Source organism: Rhinoraja longicauda, chromosome 1 (genome assembly GCF_053455715.1).
Source record: "Rhinoraja longicauda isolate Sanriku21f chromosome 1, sRhiLon1.1, whole genome shotgun sequence".
Classification (NCBI taxonomy): domain Eukaryota; kingdom Metazoa; phylum Chordata; class Chondrichthyes; order Rajiformes; family Arhynchobatidae; genus Rhinoraja; species Rhinoraja longicauda.
Window position 1 is genome coordinate 63,160,025 of NC_135953.1, and position 16,256 is coordinate 63,176,280.

General features: G+C 38.7%; 1 protein-coding gene across 6 annotated transcripts in view; it reads left to right on the top strand.

The window, feature by feature from the left end:
* The window catches only part of fryl (furry homolog, like), a 275,852-nt gene that overhangs the window by 236,033 nt on the left and 23,563 nt on the right, over positions 1-16,256 (top strand). For all 6 annotated transcript variants that reach the window (XM_078398759.1, XM_078398756.1, XM_078398750.1 and 3 more), the window contains 4 exons: positions 3,198-3,405; positions 4,298-4,447; positions 9,022-9,120; positions 14,291-14,359. In XM_078398759.1, the coding sequence (XP_078254885.1) occupies positions 3,198-3,405; positions 4,298-4,447; positions 9,022-9,120; positions 14,291-14,359 (526 nt within the window). The remainder of the gene's footprint in view (positions 1-3,197; positions 3,406-4,297; positions 4,448-9,021; positions 9,121-14,290; positions 14,360-16,256) is intronic.

Below are 16,256 nucleotides of genomic sequence, written 5' to 3' on the forward strand. Positions count from 1 at the left end.
CGATTTCTCTCCTAAAGTCCACAATCAATTCCACTTTCTTTAGAACATTGAGCTCCAGGCTGTTGCGAATGCACCAGGATGCCAGGTGTGTCACTTCCCATCTGTAGGCACATTCCTCCCCATCCTGGGTATTTATTCACAAAATGCTGGAGTAACTCAGCAGGTCAGGCAGCATCTCAGGAGAGAAGGAATGGGTGACGTTTCGGGTCTGAAGAAGGGTCTCGACCTGAAACGTCACCCATTCCTTCTCTCCTGAGATGCTGCCTGACCTGCTGAGTTACTCCAGCATTTTGTGAATAAATACCTTCGATTTGTACCAGCATCTGCAGTTATTTTCTTACACCTCTCCATCCTGGATCAGTCCAATCAGGGTTGTGTCATCTGCAAACTTGAGAAGACAGAGGAGTCTGTGGAGGTGCAGTTGTTGGTGTAGAGAGCGTAAAGGAGAGGAGAGACTACGCAGTCTTGCAGTGCTCCTATGCTGAGGGTCTGCGGGTCCGAGATGTGCTTTCCCAGCCTCGCATGCTGCTTCCTGTCTGTCAGGAAGTTGATGATCCACTGACAGAGAGGTTCAGGCACAGTCAACTGGGAGAGTTTGGAGTGTAGTAGCTCAAGCACAATGGTGTTAAATGCAGAGCTAAAATCCACAAACAAAATCCTTGCATAGACCCCCTTGCGGTCTAGGTGCTGGAGGATGAAGTGTAGACCTAGGTTGACTGCATCATCCACTGATCTATTGGCCCGATATGCAAACTGCAAAGGTTCCAGCAGGGGGTTTGTGATATTTTTCAGGTGGGCCAGCACAAGTCTTTCAAAGGTCTTCATGATTACAGAGGTCAGTGTGACAGGCCTGTAGTCATTAAAACCAGTGATCGATCTTTGGCAAATTCCCAGATTATATGCGATACGTGTTCTGCCATAGTTTGAGCATTGTGCTGCGCTCCAGTCACCGCATTACAAGAAACATTACACTGAAGAAGATACAGTAGAGCTTTATGTGGATGTTGCCAGAATGGGAAATTTTAGCTTTTTGGTGAGATTAGATGAGCTGGGATTGTATACTTTGGAACATTGGAGGCAAAGGGGAGGTTGATCTGAAATGTATAAAATTAAAAGAGACCTCGAAAGAATGAATTGGAAGAACACATTTCCCTTAATTAACTGATCAGAAGCCAAGAGGAATTGATTTAAGGTTTTGCATAAAATGATTATAGGGCTAAAAAAGGATTTTGAAAATTCATTTGAAGGACAATCAGAGTCTAGAAGTCACTGCCTAAAACAGTGTTAGAGACAGAAACTCATCACTTAAAATGTAGTGGTATGTATTATTGAAAGGTTGTGACATGCAGGTTTACAGTTGGAAGGTGAGATTAGGGTTTTGGGAAAATTGGAACCATATGAGTTGCAGATGCTGCGTTTTCCTTGTATTCCCAGCTTAGTTGAGGCCAAACGTGGCTGTTTGCTTTTTTTCATTGAGTAATCCTTCAACTATGTCTAAAACATATCTCCTTGATGAAATTTATTGTAAAATTGGATGAGACTGGTTAATGTTTGTCAAGAGAATCCACGAAAGCCTTTTGGAAGTAGTCCAGCCAGTTTTGAATAAACCATGCAAAAAAAATTTCAGTAGTTTTGTGGCCCTGAAGTAAATGGGCTGATGGAAGTCGGCAATGTGATTGGCTTGCTCTAAAATCAATCATTGGGGTTTTTTGTCAATTTTTTTCTAACCACGCCTTTTTTAATCCATGAAATGCAAAAGGTACTTGCTTGTAGCAGAAGATAATTTGCTCTTTCTGAGTCAAAAGAAAAAAGGTGTATCGCAATTTACAGGAAAGGATGCATTGCCACGAGAATTGAATAACTTCACAGATGTGAATCCCATTAAATTGATTGAGCTCGTAAATGGACATCCTTTGATGCATCCACCCTCTTAAAATAAACCATACTGAATTAAAATTACTGTCTACGACTGCAAAAGGTCTTTTGCCTTTTCCAGGAGAATATGTTTTACTTATTGCATACAGCTACACTGTGTACCTATGCAGTTCATCTTCCAGCTAACACACTGTAAATATTAAACTGCACTTCAAATTAAGTAATTATTCGGAATATTACTGCACTCAATATGAATGGTCTCAGATACATTTATTCTGCTTGTGTTGTGAGAATTTTCAGTAAACTTGAACAGTGAGTATATACTATTTATAATTGATAATTTTTTATCGTGGGTGGATTGTTCCATTTTACAGCTCGCTTTGTAATCAAAGATACATTGGAAAATTGCACATCATGTTGGCAGGTTTATTCACAATGCCAAAAGCTTTTTAACAGTGAGCCTGGTTTGAAAATAATCAATTTGTTCATTTTATCAGTGGTAAAAGATTCTGAACTAATATTTAATTTCTGCATTGTTCTAATTAAATATAAAAGAGGAATGCTGCATCCAGGAAAATTTGCTTGGGACTGAAGTAAACATGATTTGCTACTCTATTGCTATTTTTAAAATGTCAGCAGTGTTTCTGCTCGAAACAGGATCCTTAAATACTCACAAGGTGTAAAGCTGTAATAAAAATTACATAATATATCCCATATGTATTTACATCTTTCATATTTAAACTTCTGAATGTTCCTAAACTCCTGAATCTTTGGAAAGCTCTGGGTAATGGGCCGCTTTATAACCTATCAATATTAGGAGACAGTTAGAGTTGGGTGAAGAATGGATCAAGTTCTGACACTCTTTTATTGCTATGCTAAAATGTGAGCTCACGTCAGATTTTATACTGATCACCTTTAATTAAATTTATTTACAGAGGTTGCCAGCAACAAAATCTATTCAAGTATTTCCTTTTGAGTTATAGCTTTATTGTGCTGCTATTTTCTAAATAAAAACCCAAGTCCGAAGAAAGGGTCCTATCTCTCTGCGAGCCAATTTTAGTGGCCATCTATCTTTTAATATTTTAACAAAATGTTTTCTTGAACTATGTATGCTGTAATGTATAGTATTGCAAGTGGGGAGGAATATTGAGGAAAAAATTATTTCCAGTTCAATAATATAAATATATAGCAATGTTGCTTTGAGAATACAATACAAAACATCAGTGTTGTTAAACGAGTCATCATCTGAAATAAATAGAGGGTAGATTCCATTGTATTTAATCTAATTCCCTTACCTTGTGCACTTCTTGTTTCATTTTCAGTCAAGATGAGGGAGACCAGGAAGGATACCCTGAGATCCATACGTCACCACCACCTTCACCTTTCCTCTCTGCTATCTTGTCTGCTTTCCAACCAGTGGCTTATGAGGATGAGGAGGAAGCCTGGCGTTGCCATGTCAACCAGATGCTGTCGGACACAGATGGATCCTGTGCTGTGCATACATTTCATGTGTTTTCTAGATTGTTTCAGGTTAGCGGTCTATCAACTAAAATATATGGGTTTTTTAAGCAATCACAGATATTACCAATTCAGGAAATAGAGCATAAAACAGTACAGTACAAGAACAGGCTCTTCCACTCACAATGTCAGTGCTGAACACAATGCCAAATCTCATCTGCCTGCACATGATCCATATCACTCCATTCCCTGCATATCCATATGCCTATCTAAAAGCCTCTTAAATGCCACTACCGTATCTGCCTACACTACCACCTCAGGCAGTGCATTCAAGGCAGCCACCATCCACTGTGTATAAAAACAAACCTGCTATGCACATCATCTTTAAACTTTGCTCCTCCCACTCAAACCCTTCCCCTCTAGTTTTAAATATTTTCAATCTGGGAAAAGGGTTATCACTGTCTACACTATCTATTACCTCTAATAATGTTATATACTTCTATCAGATCTCCCCTCAACCTCTCGCATTGCAGAGAAAATATTTTAAATTTTCAAACCTTTCCTTGTAATTAATACCTCCTAATCCAGACAGTATTCTGGTAAACCTTTCTGCACCCTCTCCAAATACAATATATGTGATATTCATAGTGATTGCTTTACTCATTTATTAAAGTTTTTGAAATAGGAATCAAGTCACTGGAAAGACGAGAATTAATAATTCTATAAGTTAGTATTCATTAATGATAAGATATTATTCATATGAAAACAGACTTGATTTTCCCAGAACCAAGTCAACAATGTATTTTTGATTTGCTCTACAATAGTGTTAATGTTAACTTCAAGCCAAAACTGATTTGTACGAATGCTAAGCGTTCATGATGTAGAAAAACCTTTTGCTTTTGTAAATATGTTCAAAATACGTGAAAGATGCAGGGTCAAATCATTTGATTGCTCATTTCTGCAGAACATTCAGAAGAAATTCTGTGCCATAACTCATGATTCAGTCAGCCATTTGGGAGACAGCTTGCAGAAGATTGGGTCTAAGTTCAAGAGTTCTTTGGAAGTAATGATGATGTGTTCAGATTGCCCCACTGTCTTTGTGGATGCCGAAACCGTAAGTTTATCTCTGCATAAAACAATTGATGGAAAATAGTATAAATTAATTTATGTGGTGTTTCACATTTGCTCAGAAGACTTTTTTGCCTGCATGTTTCTTGAAGACGATGTTGAGGTGTAATTTGCCAAATATATATTTAAGCCTTCTGACAAAATATAATCTACTTTCTGTTCAAAAGTAAATAAGTTTACTTTTCAAACACAAAATACTGAAGTAATTCCTAAAATGCTGGAAATACTCAGCAGGGCAGCCAGCTGCAGTGACGAGAGAAATAGAATTACCATTTTTCTGAATACTATATTGTAGGAACCAAAAGATATGGGATCAGCGCTGGAAAGGCATATTGATGCAAAAGATTTGTAATGAACGTTTTGAATGGTTGTGCAGGTACAAGGGTGCAAAGAACCTACTAGTACTTCAGCTTCTACTTGGTGAAGGAAAGTTTTAAATGTACTTACTTTTATCTAATTTTTCACAGGTTTAGTTTAGTTTAGAGACACAGCGCGGAAACAGGCCCTTCGGCCCATCTAGTCCACACCGACCAGTGATCCCCGCAGATCAATACTATCCTCGACACACTAGGGACAATTTACATTTCTACCGAGCCGATTAACCTACAAACTTGGACGTCTTTGGAGTGTGGGAGGAAACCAAAGATCTTGGAGAAAACCCACGCCGTCACGGGGAGAACGTACAAATTCCATACACACTCATCACCTGTAGTCAGGATCGAACCAGCGCTGCAAGCACTATAAAGCAGCAACTCTACCGCTGCGCCACCTATTTCTATCTGCCCTACAGATAGAAATAGAAAATACATCTGCTCAGCATTTCCTGCTTTATTTTAAATTTACTATTCATTTAACTTTGTTTCATTCTTTCACAATTGAAATGTCTCAGTTGATTATGCATGCAATCTCTCCAGTTTGGTTACTCTCCTGCCCTTTGGGGCCCAACTAATTTAATCAGGATTCTCCTTCCAATTGCAGTAACATCCACCTGCATTCCAATTAATATCACTGCAGTAATGAATTTGCCACAGTACCTTTTCTCTTGGATACAATGTTTATACCCTGCATTTCCCAATGGCAGCTCTTTGAATCACTTTTGGGCTTGCACAATCCATCTTTGAATTTACTTGTACAATTACAAAAAAGGGTTTTAAACCTATTATCCTTCCAGATCATGTTAACATCCATCTCCCAAGAGTGATTGAATGAGATTATTACATAAAGGAAAAATAAACCTTTGCAGAACCATTAAGAATGCCAAGAGGGAATTCCGAAATAAGCTGGAGTCTCAAGGCAATGGCACAGATGCCTGTAGATTGTGGCAAAGCTTGCACGCTATAACTGGCTACAAAGCAAAGGCGGGCAGTATTGCTGGCAACAATGGGTCCCTCTCTGACGAAAACAGTAGGGCCGGAGGAAGATTATCACCCTCTCCCCCAGTCTCGGGTACAATTGTACCAATGGTTACAGTAGGCCTTCCTGAGAGTGAACCCATGGAAAGCAACTAGCCCGGATGGAGTCCCTGGCTGCGTCCTTAGGTCTTTAGGATTAGCAGATCAGCTGGCAGAGGTATTAATAGCCATCTTTAACCTCTCGCAACTCCATTCTGAGGTCTCCATCTGCTTCAAGAAGACCACTATCTTCCCAATACCAAAGAAAAGTAAGGTAGCGTGCTTTAATAACTACCATCCAGTGACTGACAACCACTGTCAAGAAGTTCTTCAAGAGGCTGTTACTGCATATTAACTCCAGCCTCCCAGCCGGCTATGAACCACTGCAGTTTGCTGACCATCACAAGTAATTTCCCTGGCCCTAAACTCATCTCTGTAACAGCTGGACAAGGACTCCTCCATTAGACTCCTATTTATCAACTACAGCTCTACATAATCCCATCCAAAACTAGTCTTGAGCTATACCAGTGCATTCAGAAAGTATTCAGACCCCTTTACTTTTTCCACATTTTGTTACGTTACAGCCTTATTTTGAAATGGATTAAAAAATAAAAATAAATCATTAATCTACACACAATACTCCATAATAAAAAAGCAAAGACAGGTGTTAGACCCTTTGCCATGACACTCAAAATTGAGCTTAGGTTCATTCTGTTTCCATTGATTATCCTTGAGATGTTTCTACAACTTGATTGAAGTCCACCAGTGGTAAATTAAATCCATTGGACATGATTTGGAAAGGCACACACCTGTCTATATAAGGTCCCACAGTTGACAGTGCATGTCAGAGACAAAACCAAGCCATGAAGACAAAGGAATTGTCCATAGACCTCCGAGGCAGGATTGTGTTGAGACACAGATCTGGGGAAGAGTATAAAACAATTTCTGCAGCATTGCAGGTCCCAAAGAGCACAGTGGCCTCCGTCATTCTTAAATGGAAGAACTTTGGAACCACCAGGACTCTTCATGGAGCTGGCCGCCCGGCCAAACTGAGCAACCGGGGGAGAAGGGCCTTGGTCAGGGAGGTGACCAAGAACCCGATGGTCACTCTGACAGAGCTCCAGTGTTCCTCTGTGAAGATGGGAGAACCTTCCAGAATGACAACTATATCAGCACTCCACCAATCAGGTCTTTATGGTAAAGTGGCCAGCCGGAAGCCTCTCCTCAGTAAAAGGCACATGACAGCCCGCTTGGAGTTTGCCAAAAGGCACCTAAAGGATTCTCAGACCATGAGAAACAAGATTCTCTGGTCTGATGAAATCAAGATTGAACTCTTTGGCCTGAATGCCAAGCATCACGTCTCATCACCTGGCCAATACCATACCTACGGTGAGGCATGGTGGTGGCAGCATCATCCTGTGAGGATGTTTTTCAGCGGCAGGAACTGGAAGACTAGTCAGGATCAAGGGAAAGATGAATGGAGCAAAGTACGGAGAGATCCTTGATGAAAACCTGCTCCAGAGTGTTCTGGGGCAAAGGTTCACCTTCCAACAGGACAACGACCCTAAACACACAGCCAAGACAACGCAGGAGTGGCTTCGTGACAAGTCTGTGAATGTCCTTGAGTGGCCAAACCAGAGCCTTGAACCCGATCGAACATCTCTGGAAGAACCTGAAAATAGTTGTGCATCGACGCTCCCCATCCAACCTGACAGAGCTTGAAAGGATCTGCAGGGAAGAATGGGAGAAATTACTCAAATACAGGTGTGCCAAGCTTGTAGTGTCATACCCAAGAAGACTTGAGGCTGCAATCGCTGCCAAAGGTGCCTCAATAAAGTACTGAGTCAAGTCAAGTCAATTTTATTTGTATAGCACATTTAAAAACAACCCACGTTGACCAAAGTGCTGTACATCTGATTAGGTACTAAGGAAAAAAATGAAACATACAGTAGCACGCAAACAGTTCACAGCGCCTCCTCAATGAGCCTCAAACGCTAGGGAGTAGAAATAGGTTTTGAGCCTGGACTTAAAGGAGTCGATGGAGGGGGCAGTTCTGATGGGGAGAGGGATGCTGTTCCACAGTCTAGGAGCTGCAACCGCAAAAGCGCGGTCACCCCTGAGCTTAAGCCTAGACCGCGGGATAGTGAGTAGCCCCAAGTCGGCCGACCTGAGGGACCTGGAGTTAGAAAGGTGGGTTAGAAGATTTTTGATTTGGGGGGGGGAATGTCCATTAGGGCTTTATACGTGAATAGGAGGAGCTTGAAGTTGATTCTGTACCGTACAGGGAGCCAGTGGAGAGAGGCCAGAATCGGGGTGATGTGGTCCCTTTTACGGGTACCCATCAGGAGTCTCGCTGTGGCGTTTTGGACCAGTTGCAGGCGGGACAGGGAAGATTGGCTGATCCCAGTGTATAGGGAGTCAAGGGTCTGAATACTTATGTAAATGTAATATTTCAGTTATTTCTTTTTAATTACTTTGCAAAAATTTCTAAACTAAACACCTGTTTTCATTTTTTTTATTATGGGGTATTGTGTAAATTGATGATAAAAAAATGAATTTAAATAATTTTAAAATAAGGCTGTAATGTAACAAAATGTGATAAAAGTGAAGGGGTCTGAATACTTTCTGAATGCACTGTATATCCAAGAAGCCAGCACACAACCTGAGACACAGTGAAGACATAATATACACCAGTGAGAGCTAGTAACACTACCACAGGCATCTATCTGCCCATGTTCAGTGAAATTACATGTAAAAACATCTGATTTCTTTTTTACTTGGTAATACTAGACTTTGGTTTAAAAAAAACAATCTAAAAAACTATCCTCAAGTGTATGGTCAAGACCAAGTCAAACTCCTGGCAAGTATTTCTTCCTAACCCTTGTTACAGTGGTTCAATGCACCACTCTCTCGATGGAATGATAATCTGAATCCATTTCACGACCACCATTCATGATCTGGGTAATTAGAGGTACTGAAGTGCTACTTTACGCTGTGGTTTTCCCTACCATCCTTCTGTATACCATCAGATGCTTTGTATATCTGAGAGAGAGAGTGATTAAACCAGAGTTGTTAGTTTTTGACAAAAATATCTTCATATAACATTATTAAAATATTAATAGAGCATAAATACATAATGTACCCAAACATTTTGTTTATTTTCTTACAGCTTGTCTCCTGTGGATTGTTAGAGACATTAAAGTTCAGTGTATTAGAACTACAAGAACATTTGGATACCTACAATGCCAAAAGGGAGGGAGCTGAGCAGGTGAGCTATATAATAAATCCTTCCTATATTTGTATTTCTACTTTCTTTTGATTTATGTCGGACAATTTTTATAAAATTCCAATGAAATATTTTTAAAATCTGGAACACAAAAAAACTGGGGGGAAAACTTCAGTTTAATCACATCTCTTTTTATTTTGCTAAATTGTTCATACCAGTAGAAAAGTGGAATACAGCAGGTCTTCAACATTGCCTCTCTCTTTGAAACACTGAAATGAATAAAATCTATTGCTGACGTTCATTAAATCTTGCAGAGTGCATGAATTGTGTTTATACATTTTACATTGCCTATTTCAAGAAAAGGCACATATTCCATTCCTTTAGGTATATTGGAATAATAATGGTGTATTATTATGAAATTATCAAACTAGATATCCCTTACATTATTCACTGGTTGCATGTCAAGAATTGCAATAAATAGTTCATAGTTAGTAATCAATATGTTTTGACCAGCTGGGATGAACTATCTGGAACACGATATCTTATGCCACAAAGGGACATAAAATGCTGGATTAACTCAGCGGGTCAGGCAGCATCTCTGGAGTACATATATAGATGACATTTTGGGTCGGGGCCCTTCTTCAGGTGCTGCATAACTTACTAAATTACTCCAGCATTTTGTGTCTTTTTCTGTAGATCAACATCCGCATTTCCTTGTTTCTCTACCTTATGCCATATTTGATATCGTAAAACAACTTGACTTATTTTTGTTTGCTCTGTATTTTATTGCTAAGTAGCATTGGCTTGGTTAATACCTTTTAATTTCAAAGAGTATGTGGCCTTCATTCTTCTGATGTGCAATTATATTGATTTGTTATTTTTAAACCTGACCAAAGTAGCAAGTGATGGAAAATGTTGATGTCTTTTTATTTGTTATTATCTTTGGAAAATCATTCTGTTCCTTTGAATTGACAAACAATGGTTAAGTGAAATTAGTAATTATTGCAAATTTGAAACTGTTCTATGGGTATTTGTAGAATTTTGCAGCAATCTTTGTATAATTGAATGTTTGCAAATTAGATAAGGGAGAGTAATGCTGGTAATCTTGTAAATTTTCCTACAGCTAATCATTAGTCATGAAAAAAAAAGTGACAATAAGGCCATTTTTGCAATATAGTATAAAATGTTAAATGCTATACTTTAGAAACGTTGACAGAATGTGGGAAATGTACATAAATAATGCTATGATCTCAAACTTATTCAGAGAGTTGAATTTGTTTTGGCTGTAATTTATATGTAATTTACAACAACAAAAAATATTCCGAAGATATCCTCTCTTTGCCATGAGAATGGTGACTTCTGGGAATTAATATTGTATTGGGTAAAACTTTTTTCTGTCAATGCTATTCTTATAGCCTGGCATGAGGTGGGTGAGATTGTTAAATTCAAAGAAGCAGCCCAAATTTGTCTTGTATCTTTACTTGGAGTCATTTGTCAGTTTTGTCCACACATTTGCTGGAGGTTAGCTGGACTCTTAGAAGATGCAAAAGGGTATGAGCAACATAACAAAATCTTGGAGTAGCCTGCAATGATGGCAACTTCCTATTTGATTGTTTAGTTGAAGCCGAGCATGTTTGGAGGGCATTGAGTAACATATTCTGAATATTAAAAGATTTGGATCATAATAAATTATAAGCATTTTTTTGGAAATAGATAAGAGTGGTAGAATCAGAGGTCATTTCAGGAAAATCTTTCATATTGGTTAAGTTTGGTGATCTGCCAAAATATTCCTTTTTAGTGAGTCATTACCAACAGAGTCAAGCTGCCAAGACATGATAGGAAATCGCTATGTGTTAAAGGGGAACTTGACAGGTTTAAGCAAATTGATGGTTACAGGTTTGGAGTAAATCATGTATAGTGCCGTCCATAATGTTTGGGACAAAGACCCATCATTTATTTATTTACCTCTGGACTCCACAATTTGAGATTTGTAATAGAAAAAAATCACATGTGGTTAAAGTGTACATTGTCAGATTTTAATAAAGGCCATTTTTATACATTTTGGTTTCACCATGTAGAAATTACAGCAGTGTTTATACATAGTCCCCGTCGTCGTCGTCGTCCCCCTATTTCAGGGCACCATAATGTTTGGGACACAGCAATGTCATGTAAATGAAAGTAGTCGTGTTTAGTATTTTGTTGCATATTCTTTGCAATGACTGCTTGAAGTCTGCGATTCATGGACATCGCCAGTTGCTGGGTACTTCTCTGGTGATGCTCTGCCAGGCCTGTATTGCAGCCATCCTTAGCTTTTGTTTGTTTTGGGGGCTAGTGTCCCTCAATTTTCTCTTCAGCATATGAGGCATGTTCAATTGGGTTCAGATCGCATGATTGGCCACTCAAGAATTGATCATTTTTTAGCTTTGAAAAACTCCTTTGTTGCTTTAGCAATATGTTTGGGATCATTGTCTTGCTATAGAATGAACCGCCGGCCAATGAGTTTTGAGGCATTTGTTTGAACTTGAGCAGATTGGATGTGTCTATACGCTTCAGAATTCATTATGCTACTACCATCAGCAGTTGTATCATCAATGAAGATAAGTGAGCCAGTACCATCAGCACCCATACATGCCCAGGCCATAACACAGTCATATCACTTGATATAGCACTTTCCAATGATCCATCCTTTAAATCTACCTGATTCCTTTAAATTGCCTCTTTCTTTTTCAATACGTGAAATGCGTACAAAATTTGCACCTACCCACCACTACATTCATCAGTTTCTGAAACAGTCACAGGGTGTTGAACATGATTTGCTTTCAATCCAATTCTGTGGGTTATCTGTATTACCCAGAGCTACCTGGGTACAAACCTATCGACTCCCACAGTTGTCTGGATTACACTTCCTCCCATCCTGTCTCTTGCAAAGACACTAACCCCTACTTTCAATGTCTCTGCTGCATCTGCTCTGAAGATGAGACTTTCCATGTCCTCTATCTTTAATAAATGTGATTTCCTCTCTATTGTCATAGATGAATACCTCACCCATGTCTCCTCTGTGTCCCATAGTTCTTCTCTCACTCCCCCTCCACCCACATGGATCAAGGATAGAGTTCCCCTGGTCCTTCCCATGCGAATGTCCATGACTACACCTTTGATGAAAGTGTGAGGAGTCAGAAGAGAAGTTGTTAAGGATGAGAACAAGTTCTGCCAAGCAGAGGAAAGTGTTAGTTGAGGGGAACTGGTTGGGTCTCCATCCAAGGAAGAACCATAGGACCCTGAGGCCTCTATGATGGTGAATGGAGGTGTGTAGGGGTTAGATGACAATGGTTAAAAAATCAGGCGATCGGGGCCTTGTAATTGAAAGTTATTGAAGTGGTGAAGAGCATATAAGGTGTCTCGGATGTAGGTCTAAAGGACTCGATAAGGGAGGACAAGATGGAATGGAGCTATTTGGATATGAGTTTGGTGGGGTAGGTGAAGGCAGAAACAATGGGTCTGCCAGGGCAGTCCTGCTTGTGGATTTTGGGAAAGTGATAAAAATGAGCAGTGTGGGGTTGAGGAACTATAAGATTGGAGGCTGCAGAGGGGAGATTCCTGGAGGCAATATGATTGATGATACCTTGGGAAATGGTGGCCTGATGTTTGTTAGTGGGATCATGGTCAGGGGGTAGTTATGAGGAGGTATCAGAGAGCCCCTGCCTGGCCTCAGGAAATTAAATAGTTGCACAATTAAGCTGACTGAATTCTCATGAGTGCCGCCTGCATGAAATACATTATTTAAATTAAATTGCATTAAATTCTTTTCCTGAGCTGTCATTTCTGTTTTTATGGCAACATATGCAGCATTGTCACCTTTAAACATTTGACCGGTGGAGGATGGTGACAAGATGATATGCTGTATTTTACGAGCAAATTCTGTTCTCATAAATCTACACTATAATTAAATTGGCCGCAGAGAAAGCATAATAAGATTTACTAATGGAACTTGGAATCCATTCACTAAATAAAACATGTCTCATACTCTCTGGGGTATTCCATCATTCTTGTACAAACCTTCAAATATAATTGATTGATTCCAGGGGGCTTTCTAAATTGATTAGATGAAGAATGACCTTTCTTGCATGTTGACGCGTACTATTGGTTCATATTATACACTCAATATTGTTTTTACAGAGCCAAAATTAACAGTTCTGCTTAACATTGTCAACAGGCTTTAAGAGCTCTGCACAAAACATATTTGTAGATATTTTTTAAGTACCAGCACTATTAAATGTCTCTTTCAATCAAAATTCATGAATTAGAGTACAGGAATAGATCTTACACAGATTTTGTTCAACAGGCTGTAAATCAAGCAGCCAAAGTTTTCTAAACCATGTCCCATATTCTCTAAAGTATTACTACCATTCTTACACAACCCTTCAGGTATAATTGATTGATTCTGGTGGACTTCTTAAATTGATTAGACAAAGAATTATCTTTCTTGCATGTCACAGGAACTGGCATTTTGAGCAGAGTTGGTGATAACATATATATTCCTATAGTATATACACAATGCACTATCTATACTTATCCAAAGATATTGGGGTAGCCGATGGATAGATGGTGCCCCTGCATTTGCTTTTCCTACCTGAGCTGTCATTTCAGAAGAACCATATCAGATTATGTGCATTTACAATTAGGGTTTCTGATTTGGAATTCTGTGGATATATCTTTCGTTAAATCGCTAGGAGGTGACTTCACGCATATTTTCAATTACAGGATTTACAAACTCCAATTACTTATTGACATAGAACATGCAAAAGCTGCAAATGCTGGAATTCTGAAATAAAACAGAAGGTCAGGTAGCATGCATGGAGTGAGACCAGAGTTTCATGTCAATGACTTTCCATCAAAAACACTTTCACTCGTATTCTGAGAAACAGGATCCTGGAAGACAATTCCAGCAATGATGCTATTGAATCTGTTATTTGCAATGTGATGACTGAAATAAACTTGCAATTTACTTTGCCAAGTAGTGTTAATTGTTCAGCAGGTAAAAAAAGGAAGGTGGTTTGGGGACTGGGGACTTGCTGTGCAAGTATATATTGGTTTTGCGGCATGAGGGAATTCTGCATGATTTATCGATAAATAACCATAGATTTATATTTGTTCTGACTTGGTACATTTTAAACTTCTAATTTACTGATGCATTTGAATTTTTTTAATGCAGTGGTTGGAAAACTGTAAAAGGACTTTTGGTGCAGGGGATAATCTCCAAAGAACCAATAGAGGTGCACAGGTGAGTGTCTGCATTTTTCCATTCTTCCACCAACTTCTCTTCAACTCCACCCCCACTCTGATATAATATATTCATCTTTCCATTTATTGATTGCCAAAGTATAAGAGGAACTTTGGAAAATTGGAAGGCTAAGCAGGAGGATGATTATTTAAACACTTGGAATATATTGTCGGTATTATTTTTGTAGGTGCAGTTAACTGTGCTCTCTCTTATATCGCAAGCTTCCACCACTATCTTTATTAAAATGGATCCCATAAAAATTCAAACACTGACCTACCTTAGGAAATTGTGTGTACATATAGAAGGGTCTCGACCCTAAACATCACCCATTCTGAGTTACTCCAGCTTTTTGTGTATCTTCTATATAAATATGCAGTTATGTTTGTGTATATATTAATAAGACTAATTTGCATGTAGCATCACAATTTATTTGTAAATAATATTCAACAGCATCGTGACATGAACCATGTCTTGATTATATTTGTATAATAATCTGTTGCAGATTATATAGTAAACTTGTAACTTGCTCCATGTTAATGTATGGAACGCAGTATTGTTTTACAGTCACATTTAAACAGACGGTTTAGGTTTATTATTGTCATGTTTACTAAGGTACAGTGAAAAGCTTTGTTTTTCATGCTATCCAAACAGATCAGATATACCGTACATAAATACAATCAAGTCAAACTCAAGTACAATAGATAGAGCAAAAGGGAAGATACATAGTGCAAGAGGAAGTGGCTCTCTTGGAACAACATCAAATTATTTATTTCTGAAATGAAGAAAAATCAATGTCTTGTTGATAACTTCTTCTATTGAAAGTTCTAACAAGTTTATTCAGCAAGTTGAATAGCTAATTAGTGAAAGAAACAAATTCAATTACTCTGTTTCATCCTCACTTTTTCCATAATAATATAGAGGAGATCAGTTGACCATTGGTATAAGGAATGTTAAACTTGTTCTTAAACACAGAAATACGTTGCTGTGTTGTGTAAGATACTCCCATGGAAATATCACTGCCTTCAGTTCAGAATATTTTATTGTATTTCTAACTGCAGCATTGGCAGTGAGTGCATTTTCAAAATCCATTCAATATTAAAAGCAATAATATACCTGGAGTTTTGAATTTATGTCTTGGAAAAATTCTAAATTAAGTAAGTGATTTTAAAAGATGTTGCATTGTTGTGTTGATGAACTACTTAACAATTATAACTTTCAGCATTGACATTTATAATGTTCTGCTTTGTAGTGCAGAGGAAAGATATTCAGCTTATTGTGTCTCTATCAACGGTGCAATAGCATATTTCAAAACATGCAGTACCTTACATTTCTCTTGAATCCTATGCCTTCTGCAAAAAAATGTTACTTTGAAAAATAATAGTCTCTGTCTCATCACCTCCACTTATCAAACATTCTCTCCTGCAACAAAGTCAGCATGGTTTTGCAAAGGGGAGATATTTCCTGAAGAACCTGCTGGAATTCTTTGAAGAAGTAAATAGTAGAGCAAACAAAGGAGTCAGTGGATGTTGCTCACCTAGATTTTCAGAAAGCCATTAATAATATGCCACATATGTGGCTGCAAAGGAAGAGGAGAGCAAATGGTATCAAGGGGCAGATACTAGCAAGGATAGCAGGATGGTAGAAGACAAAGAGTGGCAATAAAGGGGGCTTTTTCTGGTGTGCTGCCAGCGACTATAGGAGTTCCACAGGGGTCGGTGCTCTTCATATTGTATATTAATGATTTGGATGAGGGGATTGAAGGCTTTGTGCCAAGTTTGGGGATTATACGAAAATACGTTGAGCAGCAGGTAGGGCAGAGAAAGTAGGGACTCTGCAGAAGGACTTGGACAGGTTGGGAGAATGGGCAGAGAAGTGGCAGATGGAATATAGTATAGCA